At 59.9% G+C, this 27,803-nt stretch overlaps 1 protein-coding gene and 1 long non-coding RNA gene across 2 annotated transcripts; both read left to right on the top strand.

Annotated features, from left to right (window-relative positions):
- Positions 1-1,504: 1,504 nt before the first annotated feature.
- On the top strand, positions 1,505-14,430 carry LOC149122115 (uncharacterized). Its single transcript, XR_016221368.1, has 3 exons — positions 1,505-3,359; positions 4,211-4,329; positions 14,134-14,430. It is a non-coding gene; the product is annotated as an uncharacterized LOC149122115 (long non-coding RNA).
- An 858-nt stretch (positions 14,431-15,288) lies between these two features.
- On the top strand, positions 15,289-27,649 carry LOC138843167 (uncharacterized). Its single transcript, XM_089314137.1, has 12 exons — positions 15,289-16,367; positions 16,533-16,618; positions 17,874-17,913; positions 18,352-18,426; positions 18,868-18,975; positions 19,106-20,286; positions 22,653-22,755; positions 23,357-23,500; positions 23,886-23,951; positions 24,602-24,700; positions 25,075-25,227; positions 26,762-27,649. Exons 6-12 carry the CDS (start codon positions 20,014-20,016, stop codon positions 27,115-27,117), a joined length of 1,194 nt encoding a protein of 397 aa, XP_089170263.1. The 5' UTR covers positions 15,289-16,367; positions 16,533-16,618; positions 17,874-17,913; positions 18,352-18,426; positions 18,868-18,975; positions 19,106-20,013; the 3' UTR covers positions 27,118-27,649.
- The last annotated feature ends 154 nt before the right edge of the window (positions 27,650-27,803 follow it).

Raw genomic sequence — 27,803 nt, 5'->3', positions numbered from 1 at the left:
AATCCTGGGCCTTCCAGACCCAGGGGAAAATGGCTATGGCCTAACCTGCCCCATTGTGATGACCCAGGTGGCTTCTGATGAACAGGGCCTAGTGGCCCTTTGGAGGTTGTATGGGTTGAGGAAGGGGCTACAAATGTCTGGGACCCTTGGAGAACTGGGATGCTCTCTCTGCCCAAGGTAGGGTTGCAGACTCCTTCCCTGTGGAGCCTCCAGGCCAGGAGCCTCTGAGCCAGGATTCTCTTCTCCCAACATCAGGGGACACATTCTCCATGCTAATGACCCCTAGTGACAGCATGACCTGGAGAAGCTGAACCCACTGTGACAGCAGCCCAGGAGGCCTGAGCTGCCAGAGGGCATGTGGGCATCTGGCCAGCCAGGTGTGCCACCAGGACTACCTGGACATTCTGGGGCTGCCTCCACCCACTGGCATCCTGGTGTGTGGTCAGAAGTGCCCTGGGGGTCCTCTCATGGGCTCAGGCCATGAGATGCTGGATTGTGAGAAGGGGCAGAGAGGATGGAAGCAAAGAGGGAAGAAGAGTGGGAACCTGGTGCCCACATACCCAGGACAGTGCACAGAGGTGATCGTGGGCCTGGTCCCTTGGCTGGACCCACACTCCTGAACTGTCCCAAAGGCCACATGTACCCAGCCACTGCTGCTCCTCCAGTGCTCCCCTGTCCATGCTGGGCACAGGTCAATCTCAGGAACTGATGGAGCACCCTGAGCCAGGTCTCTGCCTGCATCTGGTGGCTGTGGCACCTCCAGCCTCTTGCAAGGGACTCAGGGACCCTGTGTGGCAGCTCGGCTCCAGGGGTCACAAAATCAAATACATTCTGAAATAAACAATTTAGTATACAATCAACAAGGGGGCAGAAGTTCCCGGGTTCCCTCACAAAGGCCAGAGGGGTATGTGGCAGCCCACAGGAGCCTGGGTCTGTGTCCTATCTCATCTCCTGCTCTGAGGGTGCCCATAGCAACTGTGGCAGTGGGTTGGATCCTTGGCTGAGATAAGCTAGGGTGAGGCCACTCAGGGAGGGGGAGAGGAGCTCCAGAGAGGAACCTTGTCAATCAGGGAGTCCACTGGGCATAGAGAAGCTAGATTCTGGCCGAGTTGAGCTAGAGTGAGGCAGCTCAGGGAGGTGGAGAGGAGCTCCAGAGAGGAGCCTTGTCCATGGGGGAGGCCGCTGTGCTCAGACAGGCTAGGCTTCTGGCCCGTCTGAGCTGGACACCTGGTGGGCTCTTCTTCCCCTCCAGGTGCCCACACACATCCAGCTCCTCCATGGAATGGGCAGCAAGGAGGCCTCGAGCCAGGGAGGGCACACAGGCCTGGTCTCCCAGCACAGGGCTGGCTCCTGCAGGCTCCAGCCCATGAGTATCCCCAGAGTGCATGGGGCTCCCAAGCAGGGTAGGCGTCTTCAGCCCTGCTCCCAGGGCTGGCACAGCCTGCATGGGCCCAGGATCCAGGGGCTTTGAGGCAGGTGGGGGAGGGGCCCTGAGATCCTGCTGGCCACCCAGCTCCAGGGGCCAGAAATCAGCGCCTTTGACAGGCGGGCTGAGATGTGGGAGGCCCCCCCATTGGGACAGGTCTCCCCTGCTCTGCAAGCTCTGTGGGGCCAAGAGGCCCGGGCCACGCAGAGACTCTGAGGGCTTCACAGACAAGGCTGGGGATGAGGGCTCCGGGGAGGCACCCTCTTAACGGCCTCCCTCATCATGCTCTTCAAAAATCGTCGCCAGCAGGAGGAATCACAGGTTTCGCAGCAGCTTTGGCCAGGGAGATGCAGGGCACTCAGCAGCCTGGTCTTTCTCCTCTTCCTCCTCCTCCTCTTCCTCTTACTTCTCCTCCAGGCCGCTGTAGTACTCCTCGTCGTCAGAGTCGGAGTCATCATCTTTGAAGGTCACGTTGAGTTTGGTCAGGGAAGTCCAGCGCCGGAGGGGGCCTAGCTCATCTACCCAGGAGCACTGTGGGCCCGAGAGGCTGGTGGTGCCCCCTGACCCTGAGGCCCCCGTGGAGGAGCCTGGGACGTGGGGCTTGGTGCTGCTCTTGCCATGACTGTCCTTCTCCTTGGCGTGTTGCTTGAAGTCGGGCTGAACGGCAGATCCGAGAGGACTGGTCCCCTCAGGGACAGAAGCTGAAGCCCATGCTGGCTCCTGGGGAGTTGCAGCAGCGGGGTGGCACCCTTTACTCTCCTCAATGATGGTCTTGCGCTTGAGGGACAATGATGGGGGAGCGTGCTCCTGAGAGCCAGGTGGCACCTACAGGGCCAGGCTGCCATCTTCCATTGGTTTTGCTGGAAGAACAGATGGGTTTTGCTTCTGTATGGCCACCATCTGGCCTGCAGGGTGCCTGCCCTGACGTGACCCTTGGGGTCCCCATCACTTGGTGTGACGCTCAGGACACCTCCAGCCTTCTGGCCACAGAAGGAAAAGTGCTTGCAGCCTGGGCCATGGGAATGACGGGGACACTTCTGGTTCTTCCTGCAAGGCCCCACATGCTGGACACTCCTTGAGCCCCCCTCCTCACTCTCTCATCTCTGGGGACTGCTGGCACCAACTCAGGACCCCATCACCTACCCCACCTGAAATCCTGGGCCCTAACAGTGTATTGGCTGAGTTACCCGCATCTGAGTCCCTCCTGAATTGTAGGAAGGGAACTGAGCCTAAGATGATGGGGGTGAGAGCTGGGCTGTGGGGCAGACATGGAGTCTGGTTCAGGCCCTCAGGGACAGGGAATGCAGTTTCTAAAGAGGTGGCAGGAGTGCCCTGTGTTATCTGCCCCTGGGCCACTGTGCCTTTCCTGGTGAGATTGGGCTGTCACTGCTTCTGTCCCATGAGCACCAGGGTAGGCAGTACCTAGAAGCACAGTGGGGCCTCCCCAGTGCCTGAACAACCTGCACCTGGGCCCCCACTGCCAGCCTCTAGAGCTGGGACAGACCCATCTCTGCTCTTCATGGGGACCCAGGCGCTCAGGTCCTTGATGGCAGCAGCAGCAGGGACGAGTACGGGGACCCCTGCCCACCAGAGCCCAGAGGCCAGTGCTGCTCCGGATCCTGCTGACTTCTGTTTGCTCAAGGCTAAGACTGCAGAGCCCACACTCAGCTGCACTTGGCTTCTGCCGCGGGGGCCCCCAGCGCCTGCCTCTGCACCCACCCTGCTCACAGGAGTGGACTCAGCCCCCACAACTGGGCTCAGGGCACCTGGGCCTTCCAGGGGTCCTCAGATGGCTGAAGGAGATCCAGTGCCAGCTGGACCATCCCGCAGGAGGATCCAGGGAAGCTGCCCGAGGCCCCACCAGGCCATGCTGTCAGAAGCTCCTGAAAGCAGAACTGCTGAGCCTGGGGAGGTCAAGGAGGACTAGGAAGAGGTGAGACCCTGGGCAGGGCTGCCAGGGCTGGCACTCCCACTACTGACTCCCCCAAGGGAGCATGGGATGGGGCCGTGTGCTGGATTCACCTTCAGGAGGCAGGAGGCACTGGAGCTTCCCCAACTCACGCATGGAGGCCCGCAGCTGCCTGATGGCCGCATCCTCGCTCAGTGACCAAGCCTGCTTCAGGGTCACCTGCAGGAACTCCCGGATGTGGTCCCTGGACATCTTCAGCAGGCACTCTAGACATGGGGGCGGGCATCAGGCTAGGTGGAGCCCTAGGGATGGTGCAGCCACCATGGCTGCTCCAATCCTTGTTCCTGCTCCAAACCCTGACCCTGGCCCTGTCCCCCACTTGCTGGCCCTGAGGCTCAGCCTCAGCTTGGACCACCCTCAGCAGGACAGGGCCTGCCTGGTCTGCACAGCAGGCTCCCTCTTGTGTCTGCTGGGCCTGGGGAAGCTCAGCCCTGCTCAGAGTCACAGGCCACCAGGTCAAGAGAGCCAGGCACTGGGAAAGGAACACATGCAGGGACTCCTGAATGTGGTCCCGGGACATCTTCAACACAGGCTCTAGACATGGTGGTGGGTGTCAGGCTGGGAGGTGCCATAGGGATGGCACAGCCACCATGGCTGCTCCATCCCTGTCCCTGCACCAGACATGGGCTGCAGACCCCCTTGGACACCCATGAGTGTCAAGCACTAGATGAGACTGATCAGGGGCCACTTTTCCTGGGCAATGACCTTGGCCACTTCTCCCAGTGGACTTTTGAGTTTTTGGGGTTGGAAATGAAATGGGATTTGCAATGCCCCCTAAGCTGACCAAGAACTCAGAAAACTCGTCCCTCCCCCAGGTTCTGCTCACCCAGGCCAAGTATGAGACCCCCCCAAGTCCTCCATCCCCAGCACCATGGCCTCTGATGGCCCTGAGGACTTACTTCGATGGACCTTGAGGACAGTGTATACCATGATGGTGAGTACGTGCGTGCCCTCAAGGATGTAGATGTCCCACATCCTAAGTGCCAGGGGGAACAGCAACTGGGGACAGAGGCATTGAAGGACCCCGTGTGTCAGGGCCTCAGCAGGGCCCACAGTGGGTGGGTGTGCAGTGTCATAGGGCATCCTAGCTGTGCCCTAGAAGCCCAGAGAGAAAGAGCACCAAGACCTATCCAGGACCCCGGGGCCACCCAGACTGCTCTGCACACTTTGGAAGCCACACTGGAGATGCCAGACACACCAGGGACCTGGGGGATGGGTCAGCCCTTGGGCTGTGCTGACACCAGCCTCTGCCACTGGGGGTCCATGGATCTCCTGCCTCTCACTGTAGGGCTCTGGCCTTTGCCAGGCTCTCAGGATGGGTCCTGGTGGGACCTGTCCCCTCCTTGCTGTCCCTGAGGCTCAGCCTCAGCTTGGACCACCTTTAGCAGGGCAGGGCCTGCCTGGTCTGCACAGCAGGCTCCCTCCTATGTCTGCTGGGGCTGGGGGGGCTCAGCCCTGATCAGAGTCACAGGCCACCAGTACAAGAGAGCCAGATACTGGGCAGGAGCTTCCCTGGGCAAGGGGTCCCTGGGGCACTTACCCCATCCAGGAAACCCTGGATGCACCAGTGCACGGTGTAGTCCTCCAGGTACACACCCTTCTTCTCCTAAGAAGAGGCAGAGGGGGCTCAGGGCCCAGGGCCCAGGCCTGACTCCCTCTAATCTGTGCCCTGTTGCAGAGCCCCTGGGTGCAGGAAGCCCAGCAGCAGGTGCATCCCCTCTCCCAGCCATGCAGATTCCTGAAGGGACACAGGTCCCTCAGTCCACTCTGCCCTGGGGACAGCGTTTCCCTTCAATCTACGCAAACTCTGGGGGACCAAGTGCAGGAAATCAAACCAGCACCCAAGCTGCCGCAGTCTCCAGTAACCAAGAAAAGCCTTGGTGAGGATGTAGCCTCCCCTGGCCCAGGAAGCAGTCAGGACCCCTCTCTGTCCTCCCCTCCCTGAACGCAGAGCCCCCGAGAGGAGAAAGGAGATGTTTACTTACCAGGTGTTTCTCCAGGGAGGGCAGCACGCGATGCATGATATCTCTCAGGTGGTGCTTGAATCACTCCAGTTTTGGGGTCTGGTGTGTAGAAATCTGAGTAATAGCAACCCCCCAGTCCTCATTCAGGGTGTATTCCCAAGAAAGCTGGAGAGCCAAAGGCTTGGGGTGGGGTCTTTCTGAACACGGAGGGTCAGGGGAGGCTCTAACAGGCAGGGGAGCATCAGGGGAAGGGGGGTACAGTTGACAGCCCAGGGCAGTGTGCCTTAGTTGACTGCTGGGCTGACTGCAGTCACACTGGGTGCCTAAGGGCCATCTGGTCACTTGAGGTGTGGAGGGGTCACCATAGAATGGATGCTCCTTCTGCAGGTGTGTGGCTCACTGGGTGGAAGTCTCGGTAGAGAGATGTAAAGCAGTAAGGCCAGTACGGACCTAAGGGTCATTTGTCAAAGACAAGGCACAGGACCTTTGTGTGATGGCAAGTGAGGGGTATGGCTTGGTATTGGGCCCTCTGCCGGCCCTGGCTTCTAAGGAAGTATTCTGAGGGAGACTGCCCTATGCACGCAGCAGCCAGCGAGGGACAATGTCCCAGTCACTTGTCTGCATGCCCATCCCTGCACTTGCACGGTCCACGCCCACCACACCCATCACCCACCATGCATCGAGTGCTGGCTGTCCCCCATGAGCTGGACTAGGGCCCAGAAGGCATCCTCTTCACTCAGCCACATCAGCAGCAGGGCTGCCACATGGCTTCCAGCCCAATTCCTGGAAGAACACAAAACACATCAGAGGGACTTCTCCAGCTGGGATGATCTCACATGGCAAAGGTGACCTCTCCTGGGAGGGCTGAGCGTTACCACCAGGCCCCACTGCTGCCCCTTGGGTGTCAGGATCTCAGGGACTGGAGCACATGCCAGCTCTCAAAGTTCCTGGAGAGAATCCTGCAGGGTCTGAGCGCAGGCTGTGCAGGGTTAAGAAGAGGTATGAGCCCCACCCCAGATGTCAGGAAGGGGAAGACTGTTGTGGGAGTGCAGACTGCACACCCGTGATGGCCTCTGGAGCTCTCTGCTGCACAGGTGCCCTGCTGGGCCCCACTGCAGACGTGAGGAAGAAGCACCATAGTAAGGCCTGCCTGGGCCAGAACAGAGCCCAGCCCAGGAGAAGGCTTCCGTTCTGCCCCCAGAATTGAGGTTGGGGCCAAGGAGGCCATGAGCCTGAACTCTACCCCTCAGTCTCTGCCTTGTGGATTAGAGAGGCCCCCTCAACACAGGCTGGGATCTCTGTGACCAAGGGTGCCCTGCAGGGACTGCCGGGATAGCACCTGCGATATGATCCCAGAATATTCACGGGGTTGTACATCGAATATGTGAGGAGCACCTCGAATAAGGAGCGTTGTCTGGAAGAGAAAGGACAGAGGCTATCCGTGTGGCTCTGCCTAACACAGCCTGACAGCTACACGCAGGGCCCGTGATACTCTGCTCATGAGCAGTGACATCATCAGGGCACCTGCATGTTGTCCACCGTGTGGGTGAGTGCTGCCTGCAGGGACACCAACATCTCCCAGGGTGCAGTCATGTGCAGTTTCATTTCCCCAGGTGGGAGTTCATTGCACAGGTGAGCGTTCCACTGTGGGAGGTGCAGTCCCGTGGGTCTAAGCCATGGAGAGTCAGCCTCCCATGCACGTTCAGCCTGGTAGGGAGCAGCTCCTGTGGCCTATGTGTTCCCCATGAGCCTCTGTGGCCAAACTCCCCACCTCCCCCAGCCCGTGGCCACCACTGCCCTGTTGTGTGTCCCAGGGTTTGGCCTCTTGCAGATGTCCTGTGAGTGGATCATAGCGGGTGTAGCCTTTGAGGGACACATCCTCTCTTAGTAGAATGCACCTGAGATGCATCCAGGTGAGCCCAGGGCCGAGTCTCGTCCTGCTTCTCACTGAATCCCATTCTCGGATTCAGCTGTGACATGGGTTGCTTATCCGTGTCCCCATTGAGCATCATGCAGTCCAGTGACTGTGAACACAACCCTGAATCCTGGGTGAGGGTTTTCTGTGCGCTCAGCTGTTCTGGTGGTTGTGTAAATGTGCGTGTGTGCTGGGGGTTCGTGTGGAATGTGTGTGTTTCTCATTGTGAGAAATGGCCCTGGGTGCTGCCGGTGGCCTGGGCGCTGTGCTCTGTTCCTGCAATGAACCAGAGTGGTGCTCACCTCACATTGTCCCCAGCACCCGGGGTCCTCAGTGGTCTTAGTTCCCCCATTCTCACAGCTGTGCACTGGTGCCCCGTTGTGCTTTAGGTGCTAAGTGTGTGTTCATGCGTTGAGTAGAATTGTGTGTGCCATCATGCAGGGGCCCTCCTAAGCCTTGGCCCGTGTCAGGGTAGGGAACCCTGATTTGCTTTCTTGTTATTTAGATTTACAAACTTCATTTTATATATTTTGTAAATACTGTCTCCCCTTGTGTTCCTTTTCATTTCATTCCCACCAAAGTGTCTTTGGGAAAGCAAACTGTTCAGTATAAATAGAAGGCCATGGATCCATTTTTTTCTGTCCTAGAGCAATTACGCTTTAGGTTTGAGCCCAAGTCTCTCCTAGGACCCCATGTGTACCAGGACCCTTGTACCTCCCTCCCCCGGGACCCCTGCAGCCCAGAGGCCTCACTTGGCTCCGTATCTCTCTCGAAACATGATGTGACTTCTGAACGTGCGTGCTACCTCTTCATCGATCTGTTGGACTTGATCTGAGCACAACCTGGCCCGTTCCTTCATCTCCTGCAGGACAGGGCCGAGGGGGAGGGGCCAGCCTCAGGACGAGCCAACCCCCACTGTCACACAAGCACCCCAAAGCCACATCAGCTCTTCTGGTTGGCAGGGAGAGTTTTTCTGGGGGCAGCTCATTCCCCTGATCCAGGGAGGGTCAGGGGTTCCCCACTCACCTTAGGCCCCACGCCACCCCCAGTGCCCAGCAGAGGGGCCACTGCGGACCCGCTACAGTCAGCCTGAGGCCAGGGGCTCTGCCAATGTCCTTCTGTGCTACCTCTGCCTTCCCAGAGCAGGAGAGACCCAATCAGGCCTCCGAACCTCCTCACTGGGCTCTCAGGCCCCACAGGACAGGAGTCAGCCTCACCCTGACCAGCCTTCAGGGCTGCCCCCTGCAGGAGAGCCCCAGCTCCATCAAGAGAGTGGACACCCTTCTTGGACTTGGAGCTGGCCCCAGGGGCATCCCCCACTTGAAGACTTGGGCGAGGGCGGGGCTGGCGGCTCAGTTGCTCCTTGCTCCCTGATGTCAGCCAGGGAGGTGACAGTCAGCCCGGGGCCAGCCCTCTGATGGATCAGCCCTCATTCCCAGAAGCAGTTGAGAGCTGACTCTGACCGATGGAACCAGCAGGCCAGGTGGGGGCTGGGTGAGCTGAGGCCAGGCCAGGCATGAGAAGGCCCAGGTGAGGGCAGGGCCCGGTGAGCATAAGAAACACGCAAGCAGGTGTGGGGAGGGCCGTTAGGGACAGAGCCAGCTGAGGGCCCTAGCACACAGGACTTCCACCTCATTCCAGGCCTTCTCTATGCATTCAGAACCCAGCACAATGGCACTGGGCAGTCCTGGGCCTAGAGGCAAGGTGGAACCACAGGGATGAGGGCTGTGGCCCTGACCGGATCCTTGTGTCCAGGCCCATTTGTGTGTGGGGAGACATGGAGGAGGCCTCTGGGGAGACATGGATGAGGCAGAGGGGAGGGCCGGGTGGGGGCCCCAACCGAATGACCACTCCTCCTTGGCATTACTTGTCCACCACGCGGGAGCCTTGGGCTCCTGACCAGGCCTGAGCAGGCCGGGCTGCCTCGGGTTGCGTGCAGAGCCATACCTCGAATTTGCCAGGGTTCTGGGCCTTCCTGGTATCCACGGAGAGCATCATGGCCCACACCTTGCCGCGCACCTGGGTGGGGATGCCTTTCTCAATTCTCCAGTGGAACTACAGGAGAGAGGAGGCTCTGGTGAGACCCGCCCCAGGCCCTCTGTTCGGGGGGAGCGTAGGGTGAGGCAGCAGGAAGGGGAGCCCTGGGCTCTGTGCTGTGTCCCCAGATCTGCCTGGACCTGGGCCTCCTGACCCAACAGTGAGAGGAGGGCCGAGGGCTCAGTGCAGTCTCTGTTGTGTGCTCACTGCCCCCACAGGGCACCAGGAACTGTGCCTGCCCTGCATCTGGGAGTGGCCCCAGGGGAGACTTTGGATCTTCTACTGCGACAGTTTCTTGGGTGTAAGGGCATTGGGCTGAGATGACCTGTGTCCTTTCAGGGCAGGACAGTTGTGTCTGAGAGGCACAGCGATGGGCACCATCCATTGTAGCTCTGCCCCCAGTGGTCCCCAGGGGCCCTCAGGTCCAGGCACCTTCTCACTGCTGTGGTACTTGGTGAAATTTCGCAGCATCTTGTTCCATTTTTGCAGTCGGCGGCCCTCCTGATGTTTACGCTGGGAATGGAGACAGGATGGTGTGAGCCCAGCAGTGTCCTCTGGAGAGGCCACGGATGCAGCTCAGGAGGCTGTGGACAACTCAGCTGGGAGGAGCCAGCAAAGGGGCAGACCACGGCACCCAGACCTTCCAACTAGGGGAGCCTCAGGGGCTTGGGCTCTGCCTACAGGACAAGCCATCCTCAAGCTAGTCCCATCTCATCCAGCAAGTGGGCCATAGTGGCCCACAGGCGGGGACCCCAGAGCTGCAGGCCTACACTGGGGCATGTGGGCCTCAACAGATCTTCTGGGGACTGCTGTCCCTGGAGGACCATATGGCACTCCCCTAACCACTGCCCATACCCAGAGGCCTGCTAGTTCTGCCTCCTAGTTGAAGAGTCCATGGCCAAGGTCAGCTTACCCCTTGCATTGCCAGGCATCCAGGCCTGGGTGGCTTCTGCTTACTGAAAGGCAAGAGAGAGAACACCATGAGAATGGGCACTGAATCTCGCACGGTCCACTTCCCAGCAAGGCTGGGACAGGACCTGTGTCCTCCTCACCCTGCTGAGGCACAGCCCAGGGGACAGAGAAGGGCAGGGAGGGGGCAGCCATGCTGCAGGCAGACACCCAGCAGGGGCTGGACCGTGAGCACAGGGAGCCCAGGGCCAGGCAGGAGCCCTTGCTGCCAGTGCTGTGAGTGTGCAGCTGGGGCTCAAGGCACCTGGGACCACCACACCCCCAGGGTCCCCTGCACCCACCCTCCCCACCATGTACTGGCCACCTGAGTTGCCTGATTCCCACCTCACCCTCCTCTGTCAGCCGGAACTGTGGCCATCTCTCCACCACTCGGCTCCTGCTTTTTCTCCAGGTTCTGGCACAACATGGAGGCAGAAACCCCTATCCCCGAGCTAAGTTGGGCTACTGAGTCACGCCAGAGATGGCCTGAGACGGATCCATGCCTCTAGGTCACCGGAGCCCACCTTCCAGCCACGGGGCCTCTCTCTCTGACATCTGTGGGAACAGCCTCCAAGTCTGCCTCCTGCCCCCAGGCCCACTCCTCCCAGCATAGACCCAGGGGCCGGGCCCTCCGCTGCAAACCCCTCTGCCCCGGTCTGTACTGGGGAAGTCTGCAGGCAGGTTCGGAGCCTTGAGGTCACACCCCTGGCCGTCCCTCAGGCCAGTTCTTTAAGCCTTTAGCTTGGCTCCTGAGACCCAAGTACCTCCTGGACAACTGCCCACCTTCTAGGATGGTGCACCAACCCTGTGGACATAGCTCTGGAATGCTGATGGCCTGGTTGTGTCCCCTAGGAGCAGGGCAGGACCCTCAAGCCACCCCCTCTACTTAGCATGAACAGAGGCCTCAGAAGCAGAGTGCCCCGTGTTTGCCCCATGTCCAGCTCTGTCCCTGCCTACAGTTTTTTTTTTTTTTTGACAGGCAGAGTGGACAGTGAGAGAGAGAGACAGAGAGAAAGGTCTTCCTTTTGCCTTTGGTTCACCCTCCAATGGCTGCTGTGGCCAGCGTGCTGCAGCCAGCGCACTGCGCTGATCCGATGGCAGGAGCCAGGTGCTTCTCCTGGTCTCCCATGGGGTGCAGGGCCCAAGGACTTGGGCCATCCTCCACTGCACTCCCTGGCCACAGCAGAGAGCTGGCCTGGAAGAGGGGCAACCGGGACAGAATCCGGTGCCCCGACTGGGACTAGAACCCAGTGTGCCGGCACCGCAAGGCAGAGGATTAGCCTAGTGAGCCGTGGCACCGGCCCCTGCCTTCAGTTTTGATTCACTCACTGGGTCATCAGCTCTGGCCACACGCTGACCAGTGCCTGTACTGTGACAACAGATTGGATCAAGGAGGGGGCCTGGGGACAGGTGTGCTACCTAATGGCAGGGTTTCTGACCCTGGTCCCTCCCCTGGGTGTATCATAGTGCAATGGACTCACTGCAGGAATCTAAGTTTGTCTGGGACGAGCGCTCCACTCTCATCATCCTCTTCTCCCAGATGAAACTGGGCCTCTTTATGGGGACCCTGCAGGGAGAGTGGACCCAGGTGAGAAGCCTGGGTCTCAGTCACTGGGGGACCTGAGCCACCCTCCCCATGTCCCCAGGGAGGCAGGGTCTGGCTCTCACAGGCACAGTGCTTGAGGCAGGGCCCCACCTCCTCCCCCAGCACCCTGGCCTGTACCTGCTCATGTTTCGTGATGATCGCTGCTTGCTCCTGGCCCCTGCCGGACCTCAGGGTGTCCATATCCAATCTGTAAGACACACACACTTGTGCGCTAGCACAGGGAGCCCACGGGAACTGCTGCCCTGAGGGCTGTCCCCCTGGTCAGAGGGGGGACAGTCACACAGCCAGGTGGGCGGGCACCTGGTGGTCAGGTCCCAGGAGGATGACTTATGCAGAGCACAGGGACTAGGGATGGTTGGGGAAGGACAGCCCCCACATTGTCTCCCCTGCCCTCAGAAAGGATGCTCCTCCCCCAGCCTGGCATCCATGTGTACTCCAGGGAGCCCAAGTCTAAGGGTCTCCCTGGCCTGCTCCCAGCCCCCGCATCTCTAGGGCTCTCAGAGGTGGACTCACTGCCCCACCTAACACCAGCTGATCTGACACAGACTCACACCAAGGCCCATTCGACACTGATGCCCAGCAGAGCGGGAGGAATGAGACGACTGTATACACGCTTTGCACACAGGGGCCCACTGAGAGCTCAGTCACATCACTCATGGAACCTGGCATGGGAGACCAGTGCCACCCACCTGGCGTGACCTTCCCCACGTCACAGCTCATGCAGAGAGCAAGTCCCACGCACCTCCATCGAGAATCCATTCAATTCTATCAAATGTGCCTCCTGCCTACACTACCAACACCTGGTCAGTTGGGCAGTAGATGCACTACTGACCACTGGTTGCCGACAACCCAGAGTGCACAGTTCTCACTGACTGTGACATAATGGGGCTGCCAGCCAATCCCAAGTGATGCACAGCTGTGGCATGGGTCAGGGTCCTCATATCGGCTTCATCAAAAGTCACCAAAAATGGAGCCTGTGTTCTCCCTAGGCCCGAGGTGAAGAGGGCAGGGCTCTGGCAGAACTGCCCCAGAACCAGGGGTGCCAGGGCCTTCTGCCACCTGCCATAACGGTCCCAAGTCCCAGGCAACCTGCACCTTCTGCCCCTCCTTTATTCCTCTGCAATGTTATTGCAGCACAACTGTGAAGGTCTCTATTTGAACACTAGGTGGCACAGCGAGCCTCACATAGACCTGTTCCACACTCGGGGGCTGCCCCTGCAATGACCTGAATGGAGACTCCCAGGGCTGCAGCCTCCTGTCCTACCACAGGCCCCACCCCAGCACTGCTAACCCCTGCTGACACCCCCTGCTCTGTTCCAGCCCCTCTTCCCAGGAGTTGTAGGAGGTGGACACAGGGGGTCCTCCTGGGATGGAGGGCAGGGAAGCCACCCGCTGAGCACCACCTGCATAGGACCTCAAGCCAGTGTGGCCGACTGTCCAGAGCAGGAGCCAGGGCCCTGTCCTGACACTGACCAGGGCTTCAGGCACAGAGCGCTGAGAACTCCTGGGCACCAGCTCCTGAGCCGCATGCTGGTAACACCTGGCTGTCTTCTACTGTGGGGTGCGCATGTATTTCTCTATGCATCATACATGTGTGCCCAAGATGGGTGTGCTCCAGGCCTCCCCTGGGACTAGAAGCTCCGTGCCTGAAGCACCCGGTCCTTGTCACTGTCACCTCATGGCATGCAGGCTACCCCTCATGGCATGCAGGCCCTCAACTCCACACCGAATGTATGAGAATGCCATGTTTTTCAATTTATTGGTATTTATTTGCATTCTACTGTTTGCTAGCAAGTCTGCAGGGCAGGGAGACTAAAGAGAAACTGCCCATGTCCGTGACCTTCAGGTGATGAGGCGAGCAAGGTTGCTGTGAGGACTAGAAAGAAACTGACAGGCAAGACAATGCCATGGCCACGTGGCTTTAAGGGGTGCAGGGAGGCCTCCTGCCCCCGTGTCTGGGGAGAAGTTTCTCCAGGGGTTGGTGAGTGCTGCGTCAAGGTAGGGCAGGACAGCAGAGGGGAACACTTGGGTGGGTTCCTGGGCACAAGAGGGGCCCCTTGCAATGAGGAAGTGGAACAGAGAGTGCTGTGGTGCATGTGCAGGGGATGGGGACGCTGGACTCTGTGGTACCGGGCAGGCTGCAGATGAGACTTGGGTTGTCACTGCCCTGACCATGATGGGGTGAGCAGGAGAGGCTGTCCTGGGGCCTGAGACAGGGCAGGGAGGGGCTGGAGACAGGTGTATCTTTTTTTCCTTATCCACCTCCAGGGTCCTGACAGAGGAGGAGATGGCCAACAGGTGGGATCGTCACCTGACAGTAGGGGACAGAAGCCACGTTGCAGAGGTGAGTTCATCCCTCCCCCCGGGCGTCCTCCATGCTGGGCCAGGTTGGCAGGGGCTGTGCAGCCAGCTGCCTTGTCACCCAGAGCAGGATTCATCCAGGAGCCTCCTAAACCCATCAGCCTGGGGCCATCGTCTCAGCCTCACCAGTGAGTACTGTACTGAGGGCAACAGGAGTTCTTGAAGGAGTGTAGATTCCTGCCTTGCCATGGGGCTGTGCCCACTGCAAGCCCACCTCCACTGAACCAAAGCAGCCCAGCAAGGCTTGGTGGGAAAATGGGGGGACACTTGGTGCCATCTCAGTGTAGCCTGCATGCCATGAGGTGACAGTGACAAGGACCGGGTACTTCAGGCGTGGAGCTTCTAGTCCTGGGGGAGGCCTGGAGCACACCCATCTTGGGCACACATGTGTGATGCACACAGAGAAATACATGCACACCCCACAGTAGAAGACAGCTCCCCCCCCCGGAGTAGGCAGTGAGGATGCAGCAGGAAGGCAGCCTAAGCTGGAACCCTTGAGGCTGGGCCAACCCTGCTGGGGTCCCTGGGCTCTGCAGAGCCCGTGGTGACCATGAGCAGCCCAGGGGCTGGAAGGGCTGAGCTGCTGCTGGCAGTGACCCCTGCATCCCTCAGGGGTGTGTGTCCCGGAGAACAGCACCCCGGGTAGCTGCGGGCCTGTGACTGTTCCTGCCCGATGCGTGCTGTCCCTGTCCTTATGGTCAGCAGCAGCTTGGTGTTACCAGCATGCGGCTCAGGAGCTGGTGCCCAGGAGTTCTCAGTGCTCTGTGCCTGAAGCCCTGGTCAGTGTCAGGACAGGGCCCTGGCTCCTGCTCTGGAAAGTCTGGGCCACACCGGCTTGAGGTCCTATGCAGGTGGTGCTCAGCGGGTGGCTTCCCTGCCCTCCATCCCAGGAGGACCCCCTGTGTCCACCTCCTACAACTCCTGGGAAGAGGGGCTGGAACAGAGCAGGGGGGGTTAGCAGGGGTTGGGAGTGCTGGGGTGGGGCCTGTGGTAGGACAGGAGGCTGCAGCCCTGGGAGTCTCCATTCAGGTCATTGCAGGGGCAGCCCCCGAGTGTGGGGACCTCAGGAAGAAGGACTGGCCATGATGGGGCTCCCTGTGCCACCTTGTGTTCATAGAAAAAGGCCTTCACAGTTGGGCTGTAATAAAATGGCAGAGGAAGAAATGAGGGGCAGGAAGTGCAGGTTGCCTGGGACTTGGGACCATTACGGCAGGTGGCAGAGGGCCCTGGCACCCCTGGTTCTGGGGCAGTTCTGCCAGAGCCCTGCCCTCTTCACCTGGGCCCTGGGGAGAACACAGGCCCCACTTCTGGTGACCTTTAATGAAGCCAGGGCTGAGGACCCTGACCCATGCCACAACAGAGCCACTTGGGATTGACTGGCCAGCTTCTGTGATGTTACGGTCACTGAGGATGCGCACTCTGGGCTGGGAGGCGACTAGTGTCCAGTAGTGCATCTACTGCCCAACTGACCAGCTGTTGGTAGCGTAGGCAGGAGGCACATTTGATAGAATTGAATGGATTCTCGACGGATGTGAGTGGGACTGGATCTCTGCATGACCTGTGATGCGGGGAAGGTCACGCCAGGTGGGTGGCACTGGTCTCCCATGCCAGGTTCCATGAGTGATGTGGCTGAGCTCTCAGTGGGCCCCTGTGTGCAAAGCATGTATACAGTCATCCCATTCCTCCCGCTGTGCTGGGCATCAGTGTCGAATGGGCCTTGGTGTGATTCTGTGTCAGACACGGGTTCAAGACTAGGTGTCAGATCAGCTGGTATTAGGTGGGGCAGTGAGTCCACCTCTGAGAGCCCCAGAGATGCGGGGACTGGGAGCGGGCCAGGGAGACCCTTAGACTTGGACTCCCTGGAGTACATATGGATGCCAGGCTGGGGGAGGAGCATCCTTTCTGAGGGCAGGGGAGACAATGTGGGGGCTGTCCTTCCCCAACCATCCCTAGTCCCTGTGCTCTGCATAAGTCATCCTCCTGGGACCCAGCTGACCAGGGGGACAGCCCTCAGGGCAGCAGTTCCCGAGGGCTCCCTGTGCTGGCTCACATGTGCATGTGTGTCTTACATATTGGATATGGACACCTTGAGGTCCGGCAGAGCCCCGGAGCGAGCAGTGATCATCATGAAGTATGAGAAGGTACGGGCCTGGGTGCTGGGGGAGGATGTGGGACCCTGCCTCAAGTACTGTGCCTGTGAGAGCCAGACCCCACCTCCCTGGGGACAAGGGGAGAGGGGGCAGGCTGCTCAGGTCCCCCAGTGACTGACACCCGGGCTTCTCATCTGGGTCCCCTCTCGGCTGCAGGGACACCAAGGAGCGGCACTGTTGGAGCCTGAAGAAGAGGACAATGAAGGCGGCTGAATTGTCCCAGACAGGCTTCGGTTCCTGCAGTGAGTCCTCCACACCCCAGCCCACCCCACGGCAGGGACTGGGATCAGAAACCCCAACATGAGGTGCCACACCTGTCCCCAGGCCCCCATCTTGAGCCCAGCTGTGGTCACAGGCAGGCACTGGTCAGCAGTTAGCCAGAGCCTAGTGTCCCTGTGACTGAGGACTACAGGCAGGGACAGAGCTGGACGTGGGGCAACCACTGGGTACTCTTACTCTGAGGTCTCTGTTTCTGTTAGGTAGAGGGGGTGGTTTCAGGGTCCCCATGCTCCCAGGCAACACAGCCTGGCCATCAGCATTCCAGAGCTGCGGCCACAGGGTTGGGGCACCAGCCTAGCATCTGGCAGTTGTCCAGGAGGTGCCTGGGTCTAGGGTCCAGGCTCAAGGCTTTTGAAGACCTAGTCTGAGGGATGGCCAGGGGTGTGGTCTCTGAGGCTCTGAACCTGCTTGTGGGTTCCCATAGTACAGACCACAGGGAGGCTGCAGCTGAGGGCCCTGCCCCCGGGTCTGTGCTTGGAGGAGTGGGGCCTGGGGGCAGGAGGCAGACTTGGAGGCTGTTCCCACAGATGTCGGGGAGAGAGGCCCCATGGCTGGAGGGTGGGCTCCAGTGACCTAGGGGGATGGAGCCATCTCGGGCCATCTTTGGCATGACTCAGCAGCCCACCTTAGCATGAGGATAGGGGTTTCTGGCTCATGCTGTGCCAGAACTTGGAGAATAACAGGAGCAGAGTGGTGGAGAGATGGCCACAGTCTGGGCTGACAGAGGAGGGGCAGGTGTGGAGCCAGCACCTCAGGCTGCCAGTGCACAGGGGAGGATGGTGGGCAGGGGGGGACCCTGGGAGTTGTGGTGGTCCCAGGTGCCTGGAGCCCCAGGTGCACACTCACAGCACTGAGCATCTCTCAGGCAGGCCACCTGGACTCAGTTCCAGGGTGACTTCTTGGGGAGAGTTGATGTGGGGACACTGCTCCCTCCCCCCCGGGCAGCCTGGCCCTGCTCAGGACAGCAACCCCCCAACCGCTGTGGGGGTGCTGCCACACACCCAGGAAGGTGGACCTCTGACAGGCCTGGAGACCCCCACTGGCAGCAAGGGCCCCTGCCTGGCCCTGGGCTCCCTGTGCTCATGGTCACCAGCCCCTCCCTTCCCGTCTCAGTCCCCTAGGCTGAGAAGTTGAGGCTGGTACTTCCCTGGCCCATTAGGGAGGTAGAGGTGCTGGTTGTGGTCCTGTCCTCACCTCTCCACCTCCCTTGCTTTCCAGTGAGCAGAAGTTGCCCCAAGACAGCACCCTGGGGGCAAAGGTAAGGACAAGTCCTTGGCCATGGGCCAGTCATCTGGGAAGCAGAGCTGGGTGGAGGGGGCATGTGGGGCTCGGCAATGGTTAGTGGGAGTACCATAAGGCCCTGTGATGGAATACTTACATGGCACCTGCTAACATCTTAACATACTTGCCTGTGCCAGAACTGAGCCACAGCTCAGGGGCATCTGCCTGTCGGCCGCCCTGACTTATTGGCATGCTAGGGAGTGACCTGGCTAGAGCTCAGGGGCTCTGCCTTTACAACAGGGCAGCTCGGATCAGAGGCCATGCCGCCGACTCTCCCCAGACAGAATATCTGGGGCTCACAGTCTGTGCCTTTTCTGGCTCCTTCCTTTGAGCACACACAGAGCTCCTGAGCTGCATCTGAGAGCCACTCTCAGAGCCTGAAGCTGGGCTCATGCCATCCTATCTCATTTTCCAGTGTAAACAGGTGCGCAGGATCCAGAAATGGATCAAGATGATAAAGAACCACAGCAAATATTGTGGCAGCGAGAAGGTACCGTGGAGCTGAGGGCCCCTCGGGAACACTGAGAGCTGAGTTGGGGCTTGAGCAGTGCCCATTCCTGTGCCAGGCACCACCTGCCTCTCAAATGCCCAGGGGCAACTGTCCAGCCCTTAGAGACATAGGTCATCTGCACCCCTTCCCCATACACACAGGACACTGTCCTGGTAGAAAATCTGAAGTCACTGCTGAAGACAATCCCGGATGCAGGGCAGGTTTCCAGGTGCCCTGTAGGGGGCAGTCAGTGCAGGGCAGAGCCGGTGCCCCTGAGCCCTTGGCCCCCAGTCACTGTGGGTCATAAGGCCCCCATCTGGGCAGATCCTCCCTCTGCCAATACACAGGGAGCCCCTGGCTTCTCCCTCCTGCTGTCTCACCCTGCAGTCCCTCCCTGAACGGCCATGTTCACCACTCACCAGAGCCTCCTCTCTCCTGTAGTTTCAGCACAGAATTTATAAGGGGATCCCTGCCCAGGTGCGCAGGAAGGTGTGGGCCGTGATGCTGGAGGTGGACAAGAAGAAGGCCCAGAATCTGGGCAAATACGCGGTACGGCTCTGCACTCAGCCCAAGGGGGCTCAAGCTGCTCGGGTCTGGTTAGGAGCCTGAGTCTCCGTGGAGGACCGTCCCTCACTGAACCCTCGGGAGCCTCCTCCCCATCCTGCCTTCCTCTCTCTAGATCCTAGTCAGTGCCTCCTCCACGTCTCCTCAGACTCAGCTGGGACTGGACATGTGTGTTTTGTGCCAGAGGCTTTAACCTGCTCTCTGCTGAACTCACCTGGGCAGCTTGGCATAAGGCCAGAAGAGAGGAATTGCTGTGCCCATGATGGGCGGGGGTCTCCCAGTATGAGATCACAATGGTGTGAGGTCGGGAGCCCCACAGGCTCTGTGCTAACAGGGCCTGCCCTTCGCTGGCCCTGCCTTCACATGCAATTGCACCCCTGGCATTGCCCTTGCCTGGAGTGGCTGGTCCGATGGTCAGACAGCTCTCAATGCTTCCGGGAAAGGAGGGAGCAAGGACTGGTGTGAGCAGAGGGCTGGCAACTGCAGCTGACTCTCGTGTCCCTGGCTGCCATCAGGGAGCAGGGCCCAGCTGTGTGGCCCACCCTGCCTCCCCCAAGTCTGCATTTTGGGGCTACCCTGGGAGCTGGGCCTGGAGACAGTCATTGCCCAGACTCAGCTCCAAGCCCAGGGTGGCTTCCAACGTCTAGATGGAGATGGGCCCCTCCTGCAGGGGGCAGCATGGAGCAGTGGTCAGGCTCTGGCTGACTCCTGGAGGGCAGGGCCTGAGATGCCAGCGAGGAGGATCAGAAGCCTGGCTGGGGTCAGACCGCGTCTATGCTGAGAGCTGAGGGCAGGCAGGGGTAGTGCACAGGGACCTTTCAGAGCCCCTGTCTGATACTGACCATCGGGGTCCCAGTGGCCCCCTCAGCAGGGATGCTGGCAAGGGGGTGACATGGATGCTGAGGCAAGTAGGGAGCCCATGACCCCCCCTCAACGTGGGACCCAGAAGGGAATGAGCTCCCTGCAGGGAACTCTCCCTGTCAGCCAGAAGAGCTGACGTGGACGTGAGGTCCTTGTGTGGCAATGGGGCTTTTGCTAGTCCTGAGGCTGGCCCCTCCCCCTTGTCCTCCCCATCCTGCCTTCCTCTCCCTAGATCCTAGTCAGTGCCTCCTCCACGTCTCCTCAGACTCAGCTGGGACTGGACATGTGTGTTTTGTGCTAGAGGCTTTAACCTGCTCTCTGCTGAAGATGAAAAGAGCAGGCCAGACTGGGCGCCAGACACTTCCATCACATCGACTCCGCCATCACATGGGCTTTCAGAAACCACCTGATGTTCCAGGAATGTTACGGAATGAAGTGAGGCCTCTGGGCTGGGGAGGACCCGGGGGTGGGAGGAGCAAGGGTCCTGGGGCACATGGGGTCCCTAGGGAAGACTTGGGTGCAAACCTGAAACAGTTCACTTAGCACAGAAAACAAAATTGCCTTTTATATATTATATAAACTTTTTTATATTATATAAACTTTCCCAAAGACACTGTGGAGAGAATGAAATGAAAAGAAACACAAGGGGAGACAATATTAGCAATCTACCTTATTAAGGTATTATTTCCAGAATATTCAAGGAGCCCTTCAACTCAGTAAGAAGGAAGCAGTGGGCAGCCTCCTAGTACCCCAGGGACACAGGCTCAGGAGGGCCCCTTCATGATGGCACACACAATTCTACTCAACGCATGAACACATGCTTAGCACCTAAACCACAACGGGGCACCAGTGCACAGCTGTGAGAATGGGGGAACTAAAACCACCGAGGACACCGGGTGCTGGGCAGAACGTGAGGCGAGCGCCACTCTGGTTCATTGCAGGAACAGAGCACAGTGGCCCAGGCCCCCAGCAGCACCCAGGGCCATTTCTCACAATGAGAGACACACACCTTCCACACAAACCCCCAGCACACACGCACATGTACACAAGCACCAGAACAGCTGAGTGCATAAAACCCTCACGCAAGATTCAGGGTTGTGTTCACAGTCACTGGACGCAGGACTACCCTGCACGATGCTCAGTGGGGACACAGATAAGCAACCCGTGTCACAGCTGAATCCGAGAACAGGATTCAGTGAGAGGCAGGACGAGGCTCGGCCCTGGGCACACCTGGATGCATCTCAGGTGCATTCTGCTAAGAGAGGAAGCATCCCTCAAAGGCTACACATACTGCGATCCACTCACAGGACGTCTGAGAAAGGCCGAACCCTGGGACACACAACAGGGCAGTGGTGGCCATGGGCTGGGGGAGGTGGGAAGTTTGGCCACAGAGGCTCATGGGGAACACATAGGCCACAGGAGCTGCTCCCTACCAGGCTGAACGTGCATGGGAGGCTGACTCTCCACAGCTTAGACCCACGGGACTGCACCTCCCACAGTGGAACGCTCACCTGTGCAACGAACACCCACCTGGGGAAATGAAACTGCACGTGACTGCACCCTGGGAGATGTTAGTGTCCCTGCAGGCAGTGCTCACCCACATGGTGGACAACACACAGGTGCCCTGATGATGTCACTGCTCATGAGCAGAGTGTCACAGGCCCTGCGTATGGCTGTCATGCTCTGTTAGGCATAGCCACACTGAGAGCCTCAGCAGCACAGGACGCACAGCCTCTGTCCTCTCTCTTCCAGCCAACGCACCTTATTCCAAGTGCTCATGGCCTATTCTGTTTACAATCCCGTGAGTATTCTGGGATCATATCGCAGGTGCTATCCCGGCAGTCCTTGTAGGGCACCCTTGGTCACAGAGATCCCAGCCTGTGTTGAGGGGGCCTCTCTCATCCACAGCTCTGGGACAGAGGTGTAGAGGCCAGGCTCTGGGCCTCCTTGGACCCAACCTCAAGTTCTGTGAGGAGAAAGGCAGCCTTCTCCTGGGCTGGCCTCCAGACCCCAGGAGCTTGGCTGAGTTGGGACACCCCTCCCAGGACTAGCATTCCACACAGTGGGGTGTGGGGCGAAGGCAGGACAGATCAGGTGTATGACTTTGCTCATCAAAGTTGAGTCTGGGTCCCACTGATGCCATTACACCCACCAGACATGTGGTTGGACCCATGGGCCTGAATCCCACTCCACACAGCACCACTGCCACAACCACCCACTCAGACCTTTCCCATGCATGGAGCAGGTGCAGGGCTCCATGGGTGACCCAGCAAGGCCTGGACATCCCCATCCCCTGACCTGCCACTGGCCAACCCTGCCTGGTGCCCTGGTTCCCAGGGGGCCTGGCACGCAGGAAGCCCAGGCCTGTACCCATGACAGAGGCACACCTCCTATTTTGGTCCTGGTAGCACTTCCTGGCTTACTTCTTCCTCATGTGAGAAAGGGCCACCACGTCACCTGCAGAGCTCAGGGGTCCAGAAGCTTCCATGGGCATGGGTCTGGATTCCCACAGCAACCTGGCCCATCCTGACATCTTGTGGGTAACAGGTCCCCATACTTCAGGTCTCCCCGCTGTGCTGCCTAAGCTCAGGCCCTGCAGGATTCCCTCCAGGAACTTGGAGAACTTCGATGGGCTCCAATTCTTGGGCTGCTGACACCAAATGGCAGGATTCAGACACAGGGGCTCCCTCCCCAATCTTCCTAGACCCTTCAGTGGGTGACCTTGATCTCCCTGAGAGGTGGGCCATCCCAGGATATTATTCTTGCCAGGGGAGGTCTAAAGGTATTCTGGGATCTTGCAGGAGGTGGGCTACAGCCAGGGCCTGAGCCATGTGGTGGCGCTTCTGCTCATGTATATGCCCAAGGAGGACTCTTTCTGGGCCCTGGTCCAGCTCATGGAAAACAGTAAGCACACGATGCACGGTAGGTGGATGGCGTGTGAGGCCCAGTGCATGCAAGTCCATGCACAGCCCTCACTGGCTCCTGAATGTGCAGGACAGTGTCCCTGTTGGTGGGGGGGGTGCTCTCCCTAGAAGCCAGGGCTGGCAGAGGCCTCCCACACTGAGCCAGCCCCCTTCTTTCACCACCATCCAAAGGCCCAGCAGCTTGGCCATGGCCATCCTGGGTGTGGGAACCTTCAGAACAAGGGGTCCTGTCCTTGTCCAGTGACTCAGGTTGTTTCTGGCTCTTCTGCCTCACACTTCTCTACGCAGACTCTCAAGCAGAGAGCCACACCCAGGGAACTTACAGAAGGCAGCATCCCCTGTACGGTCACCCCTTCATCGCTCCTGAGTCTTGGAATGGTCAGGAGGCACCCAGTTTGACAGCATTCACCCCAGCAGTATCCAGGGGGCAGCCTGGCCTGGGCTGCACACAGTCACCCACCTGCACCCACCTCCCAAGCAGGTCCTCTGCCCTGGACACATTCATTCCCACCTGCCCCTGGTCGAGCCTCCCCTGATTCTCAGTGCTCAGAAAGACCCCACCCTGGCCTTGGGCTCTCCAGCCTTCCTAGGAGGAGGCTCTAACATGGGGATGTGGCTGATACTATTCGGGTTTCTACAAACCGAACACCCCAAAACTGGAGCGATTCCAGCACCACCTGAGAGATATCATGCATCGCGTGCTCCCCTCCCTGGAGAAACACCTGGTAAGTAAACATCTCCTTTCTCCCCTCGGGGGCTCTGTGCTCAGGGAGGGGAGGACAGAGAGGGGTCCTGACTGCTTCCTGGGCCAGGGGAGGCTACGTCCTCACCAAGGCTTTTCTTGGTTACTGGGGGCTACGGCAGCTTGGGTGCTGGTTTGATTTCCTGCACTTGGTCCCCCAGAGTTTGCGTAGATTGGAGGGAAACGCTGTCCCAGGGCAGAGTGGACTGAGGGACCTGTGTCCCTTCAGGAATCTGCATAGCTGGGAGAGGGGATGCACCTGCTGCTGGGCTTCCTGCACCCAGGGGCTCTGCCACAGGGCACAGATTAGAGGGAGTCAGGCCTGGGCCCTGGGACCTGGGCCCTGAGCCCCCTCTGCCTCTTCTTAGGAGAAGGAGGGTGTGTACCTGGAGGACTACACCGCACACTGGTGCATCCAGGGTTTCCTGGATGGGGTAAGTGCCCCGGGGACCCCTTGCCCAGGGAAGCTCCTGCCCAGTATCTGGCTCTCTTGTCCTGGTGGCCTATGACTCTGATCAGGGCTGAGCACCCCCAGCCCCAGCAGACATAGGAGGGAGCCTGCTGTGCAGACCAGGCAGGCCCTGCCCTGCTAAAGGTGGTCCAAGCTGAGGCTGAGCCTCAGGGACATCAAGGAGGGGACAGGTCCCACCAGGACCCATCCTGAGAGCCTGGCAAAGGCCAGAGCCCTACAGTGAGAGGCAGAAGATCCATAGACCTTGGGTGGCACAGGCTGGTGTCAGCACAGCCCAAGGGCTGACCCATCCCCCAGGTCCCTGGTGTGTCTGGTATCTCCAGTGTGGCTTCCAAAGTGTGCAGACCCCCAGGGTCCAAGACAGGACATGGTCATCCTCTCTGGGTCTGGTTCCCTGAGTGGGCGGGGATGTGGCTGTGAGGAATGGCCTTACCTCCCAATGAAACCAGTCCCCCACCCTCACCTCCCCTCCCAGGAGCAGCTCTGGCCTTCTTGTGTGATGCAGCCTCCTGGAGTCTCCCTCTGTCCTAGGATAGTGACACTGCACACCCACCCCTGTGGGCCCTGCTGAGGCCCTGATGGGCAGGGTCCTCCAATGCCTCTGTCCCCCAGGTGCTGTTCCCCCAGCTCTGAGGATGTGGGACATCTATATCCTTGAGGGTGAGCACGTGCTCACCACCATGGCATACACGGCCCTCAAGATCCATCACAGTGAGTCCTCAGGGCCCACAGAGGCCCAGGTGCTGGGGACGGAGGAGCTGGGGGTCCCCCTGCCTGTGTCTCATGAGCAGGGCTTGAGGGAGGCATGAGGGGGTTTGCGAGTCCTGGGTTCTCTTCAGGAGGGCACTGAGAATCCCCTGTTGCATCCCCAATCCCAGGCCCCCACAGACCACAAGGAGAAGTGGCCAGGGTCCTTGCCCAGGAAATTGGCCCCTGAGCAGTCCCTCCAGTGCTTGGCTTGACACCCAAGGGTGTCCAAGGGTGTCTGCAGCCCATGTCTGGTGCTGGGACAGGGCTTGGAGCAGCCATGGTGGCTGCACCATCTCTAGGGCCCCTCCTAGCCTGACACCCGCCCCCATGTCTAGAGTGCCTGCTGAAGATGTCCAGGGACCACATCCATGGGTTTCTGCAGCTGACCCTGAAGCAGGCCTGGTCACTGAGTGAGGATGTGGTCATCAGGCAGCTGCGGGCCTCCATGCGTGAGCTGGGGAAGCTCCAGTGCCTCCTGCCTCCCGAAGGTGAGTCCAGCACACGGCCCCGTCCCATGCTCCCTTGGGGGAGTCAGTAGTGGGAGTGCCAGCCCTGGCAGCCCTGCCCAGGGCCTCACCTCTTCCTTGTCCTCCATGTCCTCCCCGGGCTCAGCAGTTCTGCTTTCAGAAGCTCTGACAGCATGGCCTGGGGGGGCGTCAGGCAGCTGCCCTGATTCCTCCTGTGGGGGACTGCTCTCCCCCAATGACTCTGGGGCTGGGATGTGGAGCTGTCCTAGGGCTCTGTGGCTCTGGCTCCTCAGCTGACCTCCACTCTGGAGTGGATTTGAGGCCCCGCCTTGAGCTACCCTGCCCAGGTCTGGAGCAGGTACCCTGGCTCAGTGTCCCCAGGAGCCTGGAGCACAGCTGGACTCCCACTCCAGCAAGATGAGAAGTGGCCCTGCCTGCCCAGGGTGCATCTCCCTGACTGACCCCACACAGGCTCCTGGCACAATGACCACAGCTGTCTGCACACAGGACCCTCCTAGGACAGGGGTGGGTGGGGCTCCCACCTGCATGTAGGCAGGGCTAGAGGAAGGTGGGGCTGTGGGAGACCCTGCACAGTGAAGGCCAAAGCCAGCCAGCACTGCATCCCCTTCAAACATCTGAGGATCCCTGGAAGGCCCAGGTGCCCTGAGTCCAGTTGTGGGGGCTGAGTCCACTCCTGTGAGCAGGGTGGGCACAGAGGCAGGCACTGCAGGCCCCCACAGCAGAACCCAAGTGCAGCTGAGTGTGGGCTCTGCAGTCCTAGCCTCGGGCCAACTGAAGTCAGTGGAACCTGGAGCAGCGCTGGCCTCTGGGCTCTGGTGGGGAGGGGTCCCCATACTCGTCCCTGTTGCTGCTGCTGCCATCAAGGACCTGAGTGCCTGGGTCCCCATGAAGAGCAGAGATGGGTTTGTCCCAGCTCTAGAGGCTGGCAGTGGGGACCCAGGTGCAGGCTGTTGAGGCACTGGGGAGGCCCCACTGTGCTTCCAGGTTCTGCCTCCCCTGGGAGCTTGTGGGACAGAAGCGGTGCTGTCTCACCAGGAAAGGGACAGTGGCCCAGGGTCAGAGGACACAGGGCACCCCTGTCACCTCTTTAGAAACTGCATTCTTGTCCCCAAGGGCCTGAATCAGACCCCATGTCTGCCCCACAGCCCCAGCTCTCACCCCCATCATCTTAGGCTCAGTTCCTTTCCAGCCATTTAGGAGGGACTCAGATGCGGGTAACTCAGCCAATGCACTGATAGGGCACAGGAGGTCAGGTGGGGTAGGTGATGGGGTCCTGAGTTGGTGCCTCGATCCCCAGAGAGAGTGAGGTGGGGAGGGCAGGGCCATCCACCCTGTGGGCCTGTGCAGGAGGAGCCGGAGCTGTCCCAGGGCTCCCCTGGCCCAGGCTGCACACACCGCCCCTCTGGGGCCAGCAGCCTGGGAGAGTCCTCAGTGTCACATGGGATGATGGGGACCCCAGGGTGAGGTCGAGGCAGGCACCCTGCAGGTCAGATGGGGGCTGTGGAGAAGCAAACCGCGTCTCTTCTTCTTCCAGCCAAGGCCATCAAACGGTGTGGCAGGCCCCTGGGGCAGGCACACGTCCCCCAGAAGCATGTTCCTGCCCCCAGTGCCATGAAGGCCAAGATCGCCATTCAGGACACAGTGGCAGTGTGGGAGCAGACCAGGGGTCCCGCTGCCCGTGCAGTGATGATCCATCCTCCAGAAAGCTTTGGCCTCCGCATTGCCGTGAGGGAAGGCATCGAGGAGGAGGAGAGCTGCGAAGGCAGCCCAGAGCCCCTCGGCCTGGGCTCCCCTGTGTGGACCGCAGAGTCCACATGTGGCCAGCCCCACGGAGACTCCAGAGAGCTCATGGGGGAGGGGAGGGCTGTGCCAGTGTGCCAGTCTCCCTAACCTGAGCGGGCCAGGACAGAGGGAGGACGACTCTTCTGATGCTGGCAGCCGGGAGGGCCTGTGGATGTGGGCTCCTCCACAGGCCTTGGAGCCCCTGGAACCAGGGCCCATGCAGCCCGTCCCAGCCTGGGGGCCATGGCTGAAGACTCCCCACTACTGGCATGGCAGCCCCATGCACTCTGGACAGCCATGGGCTGGAGCCGGCCAGAGCCAGCCCTGGGCTGGGAGACCAGGCCCGTGTGCCCTCCCTGGCCCGAGGCCTCCTTACCTCCTACTCCATGGGGCACCTGGATGATGGGTGCCTCCTAGAAGAGAGGCTGAGCCCACCACGTGTCCTGCCCAGGCTGGGCAGCAGCCTTCCGTGTGTCTTCACGGCATCCTATACACTTGATTGAGCCCCGACCCCCCAGGCTCTTCCTGGGGCCAGGATACCCCGTTACTGCAAGACAACAGCAGTGCTGAGAGCCACTGTACTAACCCCTGCCCCCTGCCCCTGCCACCCTCAGGTGGTGCTGACCCTATATTAAATGGTTACAAGGAAACGTGTTTGCTCCAGTTTGTGACCCTGGTGTCCATAGGGGTCTGGGTCAGGGTGGGAGAGCAGCAGCTGTGAGTGCCCGTGACCTCTGGGACAGATCGGCACAATAGGAACAGTCATGGTGGGAGGGCCTGAGTCACCTCTATGC

This window comes from Oryctolagus cuniculus, chromosome 15, assembly GCF_051225735.1.
Source record: "Oryctolagus cuniculus isolate XC-2025 breed Fujian yellow rabbit chromosome 15, ASM5122573v1, whole genome shotgun sequence".
Lineage (NCBI taxonomy): Eukaryota > Metazoa > Chordata > Mammalia > Lagomorpha > Leporidae > Oryctolagus > Oryctolagus cuniculus.
This window is presented reverse-complemented; position numbering and strand designations above follow the sequence as displayed.